We start from the raw sequence: 10,815 nt of genomic DNA, 5'->3' as shown, positions 1-10,815 counted from the left end.
GACAGTGTAATATATTATTTGTATTTGAGTCAATAAAACATTAAATGCAGTACATATCTGAAACTACTAAAGCATAGGGGAGTTTTAATGCCATTTTGTAGTATATTTTATCAATGTAAAACAAAATCAACAAGACTCAAGTCGAGAAAAGGAGAACAACTATTCTGTGCTTCATATTGTAAGGCTTTTTGAGCCCTTTCCTTTCTTTAATAATCACATTACAGGGCTGTACAGTGCGACAGTTTTGATCGCATATGCTATTAAAATATATAACGCGCGAAAATAAACACAAGTCCACTCGCACCGATGCGAAAGGGTGAGAAGGACCCGTGCCGAAACAAAATACGTCTTTCGGTACGGCTTTCAATGGCACTGCTAAGCGCGAGTGTGTGGGAGCATGATGGGAGTGATGCATGTAGGGAAATGTATTTCAAATTATAGGCTCGCCAGTTCCGCTCAACTACTAAAAAACATACATACAAACATACAACATACATTTCCCGAACATTCGCACGTTGAGAAAGAGGCTCTGTAATGGTCGCAGGAAATTCACTTTTTAACCAAAACAGAAAAATGAAAAGGTATTTCTCTGTATTCGGAAGTTCTTCTTCATCAAATAAAGATGAAAACTTGGAAGAAAATCCACGTATGGAAGAGATTGACTCGGCGACCACATGCACGGAACCGGCACCTTCGGACGAAGCCGACTCCACCCATGACTCTGTCTCGGCCAACAGGAAAACATACAGGTTTAACCCCCAGTGGTTAAAAACTTTCAATTGGCTGGTCTACGACCAGCCCAAGAAGTCTATGTTTTGTAAATATTGCCTCGAGGCAGGGGAAAGGACATCTGGGAAGACACCCTACATTACAGGGAACACTATTTTCAAGAGGGACAACGTCACTAAGCACAACTTGTCAGAGACACATCGCTTGCCGGGAGGCTTTTTTCCGCAAAAACCCAGGTTAACCGTGCTGGTTAAATTTGTAATAATTACTTCATTTTGTTCAATGTGTTCACCACTTCTGGCTGCTGATGTTTAAAAAAAAGCTCTCATAGTCACTTTACTATTTAATATGTTCATTGTCACTTTACTGTTGTTAAATTTTTTCATATTGTGTTACTTTTGAATATACGTCCTATTCTGTTCATATAGTTATATCTGAATAAAATAATTATTTTGACTATAGTATGTGTGCTACCAAAATTTTTTTTTTGCTACTGAATTTTTTTGCTTGCTAGCAACAGTGCTACCACTTTAAAAAGTAAGCGTACAGCCCTGCACATATCCATTGTGTTTATGAGTATTACAATCTCCAGATATAAACTGAGCCAGATGGACTCAAGCTTTTGAGTTAAGCTATGGCAGACCTCACGGATCGATTCCCCATCACAGCGACTGTGTATTGGTTGTTTGTAGCCTCATGTGGACTACATATGTGCAATCAGTGCAATCAGCCCTCCAACCACACAATGTGGAATTAACAGGTGTGATGGAAGTGGATGATAAGCCTGATGACATGGCACACAGAGGTAGCCTAGATGGAAACCGGTGGGGCTGAAATATTAATTCAAAATATTATGTATATATATATATATATATGTATTATTATATATATGTATTATTCTACATTTTGTGTTAAAATAAATGGGTTTATAGATTTCCACAACAAATTCAGTTTGTTTTTCTATTTACTTTAATCCCAGAGAAAGGTGAACAAAATATACAGATCAAAAGTTTAGTGGTTAAAACATTAATATGTTCCCTTTCGGTGTTGTAATGACTTAAGTCCAGTCTCTGACTCTGGACCAAGGCTTCAAAACTTGTTCTACAAAGAATTCTAACAGTGCCACTTTTTTCTCCCTCTTCTCTTATTCATAAACTCATGCAATACTAAATAAAGACACCAAGTGGGATGCACAACTTTATCGATTCAAAGTGCAAAACAAAGCTCCTAAAAATGTGGTAATGGATGGTAATGAAGCTGAGCTGAGCTTATTGCGATATAATGCCACAATTAACAAAACAGGTTTACAAGTGATACCTTTGATGTTAAACTTTTAGAACAGTTCATGATTGATGTTATCTACATCTGTCTGACTAACCACACGATTTTATCACATCCGTTACATCGAGAAGCTTAAGTGAAACGGAAAGCATGCAAGGGATTAACCGGAAATAAGGCGGTGTAGGAGCGGAAAGACTAACACCAGCTGTGTTTTTCTCTACCTGTTGGTAACAAACAGTAATGTGAACGCCTGCATCATTCATCCCATGGGGTCAAACTATCATGCCTCGCACCGCTCCTTTCCCCATTGTCGAACTCCGAGAGACATGCCTAGTCTCCAGGGCAAGGAGAGTGGGTCGACATGATGACACATAGAAACAGTAATCTCCCATGACTACCGTCACCACCCTACACATTCCCCACAGAGATGTCTGAAGCATAAATGGTCACCCCGTTTCCTCTTATTTGCAAAGTTGAAAATTGCTACATCTATAGTGATGGAACTGTGAGTGTGGCATTGCAGCAGGTGTAGAGTGTTGAAGACAGAACAACAAGTGACGTTTACCTACACATTTATCAAAACAAGTAGAGTGTCATTATCCAAGGAACGCCTTAGTAAAAATCATACCCAGTTAACCAAATGAAAGGGTGCTACGGTGTGTGTGTGTGTGTGTGTGTGTGTGTGTGTTTATGCGTCGTCACAAATGACGGTCTCCACAACAAACGTGTTCTCAAAGTGACGAATGTGGTGGCAGTCCTTGGCCTCACGCTTGTCGATGCCTGGAAGAGACAAAAGCCAGAGAGGGAAAGACAGACAGACAGACAGACAGACAGACAGACAGACAGACAGACAGACAGACAGACAGACAGACAGACAGACAGACAGACAGACAGACAGAGAGACAGAGAGAGCAAAAACATTTGTGTATTTTTTACCAGAAATGTACAAAGTTTGTGAAACAGGGTAAACCTCCCACTACAACAACTTCCTCAGTGGTATTGGTTGCGCAACCTAGCCCTAGAGAGTGGGATAGGGGTTCTGACAGTGTCTAACAGCACCCCTTGCACTTTCTCCTATGGAACTCAATGTACCCGTTCTTTGTAAAACCTTTATGAGGGTCACGGCGGCCCAGATCAGATTTTAGTTTTAAGGTCTCATGCTAAAACGGGGGTTTACTTAGTCTTAAAACCATTTCATGTGAAGATTCTAAGTTAACCGTTAATGGGGACCTATTGAAGAATAAAAACATCCTTAAAACATCTTCCCCTTTGTCCACATTATCTTGGAATTGTTTGGACACGCCAAGCTAAGCACAGTGGTCAGGATCATTTCATAGACCGGTGAGTGACCGGGGAGAGCCACTGGATATACGTCTCAACTTGCTCATATCAAATCCCCGAAATGATCTTGGTAGCGACGTTACGGCGACACTATAGAACATCGTGACATGCAAGGAAAAGTCAGCTTTACAATATGATCCATTTAATGAGAGTCTCTTTAACAGCCAGCACCAACCTAGCACTCATAGGGTTAGTCTTAACCAGACTACATTACCAGTCTTACCAGTCTTGTATCCTGCAGTCCCACTATGTTATAACACACATCTGGAGGAGACAGCACATAGCCTCGGCCGGAAACCAATGTTCTGTTACAGAGATATTCTCTCAAAGTGTTGCTGATACTTTCAGAAAGGGGATTTTGAAACGTTTATTTGTAAAGGGGCCAGTCTACACCGCGTTGATTCAAAACCTTTACAAAAACGTGGTCTAAGAAGAGAGGGATCCGGGACAGGACGTTTTACACGTTTACGAGTGCTGGCTGAGTAAGTGTCCGCTATTCCACCAATTACGGGCTTACAGATCAACCGCCTCCAGCAACACGATCGGTTGAAACAAATACGAAGCGAAAAGAAGGTGACAAGACCCCTTCACCCAGATCTTCAGCTCGTCTACCTTCACACCTCAGGACCAGATCTACTTTCGATTATCAAAGTGTGATTGGCGAGCCGACGCTGCCAGCCCCACGGCCCGAGACAAAGGGAGCACACTCACGTCTGTGCATGGAGCGGCGCTTCAGGCGGTAGGTTTCGCGGCCGTTGCACAGGCGGTAGATGTAGGGGCCCAGCTGGCGCATGTTATGCACCTTGCCCGTCACCACCATCTCTTCGTGGATGATGTAGGTCTGGGGCAGGTAGGTCCCCTTCTGTGGAGACGTGAAGTCAAACACGGTCATGCTCATCCAGGCTGCCCAGGGTTAGGTGCAATAGGTATACATTTTCCTTTATTCCTACTGCAATAAATGCACTTAACAAGTGTTAAAACTTGACGTCACATTCAAACAGCACTAAAGCGCTTTATTTTTAAAGGTCCCATGGCATGCTACTTTATGGATGCTTGTATATATATATATATATATATATGTGTGTGTGTTTTAGTTGGCCCTTAATACAGTATTTGAAGACGTTTATGAAATTCAGCCTTGCAGCCGTGCAGAATTACAGCCACTACGAGCCAGTCCCACAATGAGCTTTCCACAAACGTGCCGTTTTTTAGAGGCGGGTCAAGGTGGAGGGTGGGGTTGTGGCCCTGAGCAGCGCCATGCGCTCGTGTTTACAGTGGATGTATTGCAATGGCGAGGCGTAAACAGCTTTTGGCTGTGTTCTGTAAATATTCTAGAACACTCCGGGTGCTCCGTTGGGAGTCCTGGAGCTAAATAATATCATATTATACATAGATATCTATATCATATAACATAGATTATCACGGCCAAAAGCTGTGTGCGATCCAGACGATATTATGAATCTCAAACAACTGCGTCGGGTTCTCCGACGTCTCTGGTTCTTCCACTTCCACATCAATCTGAAGTAGAGTGAACCGCGACATGTAGGAGAAAGGAATTGTTGACCTCGATTGTCTCCCGCCGGAGCCCCACTACCGCCTTGGGGCACCAACGCCGCAGGGCGGTGGTGCCTCGCAGCGGTGGTGCCTCAGCAGCGGGCAGCGGGCAACGGGCAGCGCCGAGACACCACCACCCTGTGGTGGTGGTGCCTCGTGGTAGCGGAGCTCCGGCGGGAAACAATCGCAGGCAACAATCCCTTTCTCCTCCATGTCACGGGTCATGTACTTCAGGGGTGTCAAAGCCAAAGTTCCCCCCAATTCCTTCTCAACCATGGCTGCGATAACCCCCACTACAAGCCTCGTTCTGGAAATACCAGAGACATCAGAGAACCCGACGTGTTATGCGCCACACCAACAGCAGAACGGTTATCCGATTAACAAAGTAGTGTACAACACTTGCAGTGTGTTTATTTAGACACACACACGTGGCACTCGCATGGTCATAGCTCATTGGGCAAAGCAGAGAAAGGGGAGGTAACATGTCCCTGTGCGTCTAAGCTTTGTTTTTTCAAAAGGCAGAGCAGGACACCTAGTGCTCGTTTTACACCTAACGCCATGTCTAGCTACTGGGGGACCATAGGCAGGCTAGGGGAACTAATATTAATGTAAGAAAAACTCATAAAGTGAAATTTTCATGCCATGGCAATTTTAAGGATTGCAAATGGAATAGACATTAAAGAAAGATGAGTAGTTTTAATTTTATTGGTTGTATTTGGTCAGGTTGTTTTGTCTCATGTCTTTGTATATGTTGTATTTGGGTCTTTTCCACTGCTGTAAACAAAATTTCCCTTCCGGACAAATAAAGTGATGAACTGAACAGAACTTGGAGACCATTTTGCGATTTGAAGAGAGATTTACAACCGCAAACAGAGGCCGCTTCTCATGACATCTTCTTAGACAACAATGTCAGGATATTTTTAGGTTGCTTCGGATCTGTCTTTCAAGTGAACCGAGGCAGGGACTGTGTGTGTATGTGTGTGTGTGCGCGTGCGCGTGCGTGCGTGCGTGCGTGCGTGCGTGCGTGCGTGCGTGCGTGCGTGCGTGCGTGCGTGCGTGCGTGCGTGCGTGCGTGTGTGTGTTAGGGATGGGCCGATGGTTGATTCTACCGACGATAGATGGATTCTATTGTCGATCATCTCAAGTTGCTGATGAAAAGGGGATTTTTTTTTGTGATTGTTTTTTATTATTGCCAGAAAAACAGCGCTGTGGTGTGCTGTGTGTGATGTGGTGGCTAATTTTACAGCTTAAAAAGCCCTGGAAATTGTAATTGAAGTTAGCGTAACGGTAGCACTGACCTGACGTACTCCCTCACTGCTACGAGAGGGGAGGGGCTCGAAACCTACCGGTCTACTCGCAAGGCGAAATGACATCACACTCCGCTGCATCTCACCCTGAAAAACTGATGGCCACTCATCTATGTGTGTGTGTCTATGTCTGTGTATCTGTGTGTGTGTGTGTGTGTGTGTGTGTGTGTGTGTGTGTGTGTGTGTGTGTGTGTGTGTGTGTGTGTGTGTGTGTGTGTGTGTGTGTGTGTGTGTGTGTGTGTGAAGACAATGGTGGAGCCATTCCGTGTTTGTCTAAGCCGCGTTAAAATGGACACTTCTGATCCTATTAGATTTCTAAACGGAATAAATCTATTCCTATCATGCAATCCGAATATATGGCATTTACAAAAGTGGTAAGCGTACGTCCGTATATCTCGTGCACAACCATTATGTTGGTCTGGACTTAAATGATAAGGGATACATTATATTATACATTATCCTGCTTATTACATGGCTCCCTGCCAAAACAAAACAATATCTTCACACGATGTGTCTTTTTACAACTACCATTCGTAGTGTTGATCAGCTGAGAAATAGTCCGCCAAAGATGTTGACGTTGCTTAGCAACCGGACACGCTGGGGTTGATAAGTTACCGGGACATGGAATTCTATTCCGATCAGAGAATTGTATTCCGATTTAGGCGTATATATGATAATTCTTTATTCTGAGTGAGCTTCCACTTCTTATCGGATCAGAAGTGTCCATAAACGCGGCTATGTGGCGGAGCTATTGCGTGTGTGTGTGTGTGTGTGCATGAACGTCGTCACGCTCTGGCGTCAAAGGAAATCAACGCGAGCAACTGAAAACTATAAGAAACTAAAACTGTGATTCTGAAAAAAGTATGAAAGCTATCGAAATCTCGTTTAGATATTATTGAAGAATCAAGTGTGTAGATTTGTTCATTGGTTTGAACGAAGGTAAACGGTTGAAAAATGAATTGGTTACGATGTGTTGAATTGTCAGAGGTTGACTAGACGGCTTCAATGAAACCAACTGAAAGTAGCAGAAAGGAGAAGTTGCATCCGGCGTTCCATGAAACGGTGATATTGACGCCCACACGACCACAGTTTTCACAATTGAGATACGCCGACTGTGTCATCATGACAGCACCGCAGGCACCGACACATCGAAACTTGAATCAGCGGAGGCTCACGCTGGTCCAAGGGGAAGACCATCCTTATTGTTTTTAAGAAGAATTAGAAAACGTCAATTTTATAATGTGATAAATCAGCGACCCCCCACCTGGCCGATAGTATCGACTATCGGCAATCGCTCGGGGGCGCAATCGGACGATGGAAGCTTGTAGACGAACCGCCCAACCTTAGTGTGTGTGTGTGTGTGTGTCACCACCTTGACGTTAATGAGTAGCTCCCAGAGGTTGCGTGGGGGCATCACGATGGTGGTGTTCAGCTCGATGACGTAGCACTTCTCCAGGGCAATGTCGTGATAGGCAGTCAGCCCCTGTGGAAGGAGAGCAGAACGTAGAGCATGTACAAAGGCTTTGTCACGTCCTGAAAAGACGTAGCAGCAACAGTCACAAACCTCTGTCAAACTGTAATTTGCTCTTTTAAACTTTTAATGGAACAACGCTGTTCACCTAGACATTGCATAACCACCCTGTCCCACCCATCCTACTTATTTGATGTTGTACGCCCTGGCGCTTAATGTACACACTTATTGTATGTCGTACTTTGTTATAGTAATTAGTTGCGTAGCATGTTATCCTAGCTAGCTAGCTAGCTTTGTTGCATACAGGAATTGGGTTAACCTAGGTTGTTGGTGCTTGGCACTTGGTTCTATGAACATCCTTACTGTACCTACAGCAATAAATTGTTCCTCTTCTTCTGACAAATGTACTAGCGTCTGCTAAATGTAACTGTAAATGTAATATTTCTAAAAGTCCTAGAAACCCCAAATCCCCAAAATCAGCCTTTCCATCTTCCTTTCATCGTCCTGAACCCTCCTCCTCAGGCTCACCCTGTGGAAGTCGTGGATGATGTCAGCGGCGTCGCTCCCGCCGAAGTGGGGCACAGGCACAGTGATCTGCTCGTAGTTGTCGTCCAGATAGATGCCCACGTTCTCCTCCAGCTCCTGGCGGCCCAGCAGAGGGGCGTAGGCCGAGTCCTCGTACAGAACCCTGCAGTGGAACAGGTTCTCCTCTGGCATCTACACACACACACACACACACACACACACACACACACACACACACACACACACACACACACACACACACACACACACACACACACACACACACACACACACACACACCTTTATTTTTATTAATAGTATCTTTTATTTAAGTTTCTTTTTCATTAAAGAACGGCTTTGAATACACAATATGTATAATCAAGACTACCAATGTTATTTGATGGTTATTGTTTGTTGTAGTTTCTGTTTGTATCATATTTTTCTTGAATGGAGGGGCGCTGTAATCTGGAAAGGGGAACTTAGAATGAGCCAACACAATCTCTGTGAAAGCCTGTGGGGAAACACTAAGTACAATCCCCCTGAAAGCAATTTCCCACTGTCTGTGTGTTATATTAATATCAGTAAGAAACAAGAAGGGGTGGGGGGAGCTGGGGGGGGTCTTACATGAGGTATGAAGTAGTAGCGGTAGACATAGATGGAGGCCAGCACCAGGCCGGACATGAAGACCACCAGCCCAAAGGTCAGGCAGCATAGTCCGTTCAGGGGGGACTTCCTGGGACGCAGAGGCAGGACCAGCTCGTCTTCATCATCCTGGGAGAACACACACACACACACACACACACACACACACACACACACACACACACACACACACACACACACACACCTTATTATAAATTACAATTAGCCTCTCACGAGGCTCCACACTCATTTCGATTTCCGCTCACTGGTCTTAACGCTAATCAACAACAACAAAAAAAGACCCAAATTAACACCAGCCAATATTAGACAAATGCGTTAACACAGCACTTCCGTGCAACTAAATAAAAAGTCTGAGGTAATTGCTGTGCGAGGCCAGGGAGAAGGATGACTGAGCAGTGGGTAATGAGAAGCTTGAGTGAGATGGTGAGTAATCCTTCCCCGGACGCCTCCAGTCTCACACTCCATCTGCTGCCACCGCCACGCGCACAGTCTGCCTTGGCAAGGCATCAGGCAAGAATCACACAGACTCACACAGACGTAACTATTCACTGAGCACTTCCATTTACCATAAAATAAATAGTACACACACACACACACACACACACACACACACACACACACACACACACACACGTCTCTGAGCTTATTACTATGATTTTACTATGGCGTAAACAGTGGGAGGCTATTTCGAAATAGTAATGTGCAGTGACAATTTTTAACTCGAAGAAAAAATAATGAACCAGACTTTTTCTATTGTTGTGTTGAGAAAGATAAAAGGTTGGGAGCGAGATGTACATGTAATGTGGGTTACATGTTCCTGAAGGAAGCTATGCCCTTGTCTCTGTAGTTCTTCACCCTTCCAGTGGTTTATGAGGAACTTGCATCCTCTTAATATTCATCATATAAACTGTTCAGATGACAGACGTGGGTGGGAGAGAAAAGTAGAGGACACCCAATGACAAGAGGAACAGAAAGAGTGTGAAACCATCACTTGCGTGAGACAGTTCTCTAGTGTTCTCCGCTAGCCTGCTGTGGGAACTAGAGCTGTCCTCTGTCCTCTCGATATCTTTGACACAACATTCGTGTCACAGCATGCCTTGAGAGTCAGAAAAACGCCACCATTATCATAGGCTACAGAATTGTTAAGTCATATGCGAAATGGCCATCTTTGTCAACATTAGAGGACGTCGGTGGCACTTAAAACCACCAGTAATTGTTAAACAACAGCACCTCGGTGAAGGTTAGCTGAACACTCCACAGAGCTCAATAAATGATTGTCTACACTGCAAGAAACAGTAACGAATCTGCCATTTTGTCAGCTTGTGCACTTCTACAATTCAACGCAGTGTAATATCGCATGGGTTTTAACGTTACAGTAACATTCAAGAGAAGCATCTACCTGCATCATTGAAATACTAAATTCCAATACACCTTATATCTTAAATAGCCCGCATTACTTTTTAAGACGTTTCAAGACCTCGAGATGCTTTGTGAGCATGCAGTAACTTCCACAGAGTAAAGTGGTGCAGCGCAGTGAAAAGAGCATGATTGTTTTTGCAGCCAGATGAGGAGGGCGACGCATCTCCAGTTGTTCACCACTGAGCAGGTGCAGGAGGTCCTACCATAGACCATCGGGCTTCATCCCTTTATTCACTCGAATAAACATCGTGACAGGAGACGTCAAAATATAACAATCGAAATATGCAATTGAACAAAGACACATCATTAATAAGGTGCTTACCATCGGGTGAGGAATGAGAATTTCGGTCTTGTCGCCATCGTTGTCCTTCTCGCCCTTCTGCCCCGCGACCGACTGGAAGGTGATTTTCACCATGTTTGGGTCGCCTTGTAACGAAGTTAGGTCTGCTGCTGCTACTGCCCTCGTCGAAGGGCCTCCCTCGATCCTCCCTTGTAGCAACCTCTGTGCTGTGACTGCTGCTGTCG

At 44.3% G+C, this 10,815-nt stretch overlaps 1 protein-coding gene across 1 annotated transcript; it reads right to left on the bottom strand.

The window, feature by feature from the left end:
* Nucleotides 1-1,709: 1,709 nt before the first annotated feature.
* On the bottom strand, nt 1,710-10,815 carry LOC307073438 (integral membrane protein 2C-like). Its single transcript, XM_079733284.1, has 6 exons — nt 10,613-10,815; nt 8,833-8,979; nt 8,212-8,400; nt 7,585-7,695; nt 4,063-4,213; nt 1,710-2,790 (listed from the first exon to the last, which is right to left on the bottom strand). Exons 1-6 carry the CDS (start codon nt 10,703-10,705, stop codon nt 2,699-2,701), a joined length of 783 nt encoding a protein of 260 aa, XP_079589410.1. The 5' UTR covers nt 10,706-10,815; the 3' UTR covers nt 1,710-2,698.

Source organism: Pollachius pollachius (genome assembly GCF_949987615.1).
Source record: "Pollachius pollachius genome assembly, chromosome: 3".
Taxonomy (NCBI): Eukaryota; Metazoa; Chordata; class Actinopteri; order Gadiformes; family Gadidae; genus Pollachius; species Pollachius pollachius.
The sequence above is the reverse complement of the archived record's forward strand: the minus strand, read 5'-3'. Positions and strand labels throughout refer to the sequence as shown.

Coding starts and splice junctions, on each gene's coding strand:
- LOC307073438 (XM_079733284.1), bottom strand. CDS start 10,705: ATGGTGAAAATCACCTTCCAGTCGGTCGCGGGGCAGAAGGGCGAGAAG. Junction 8,401..8,832: donor GCTACTACTTCATACCTCAT/GTAAGACCCCCC, acceptor GTGTGTGTGTAG/ATGCCAGAGGAGAACCTGTT. Junction 4,214..7,584: donor AGCTACTCATTAACGTCAAG/GTGGTGACACAC, acceptor ACGTCTCCACAG/AAGGGGACCTACCTGCCCCA.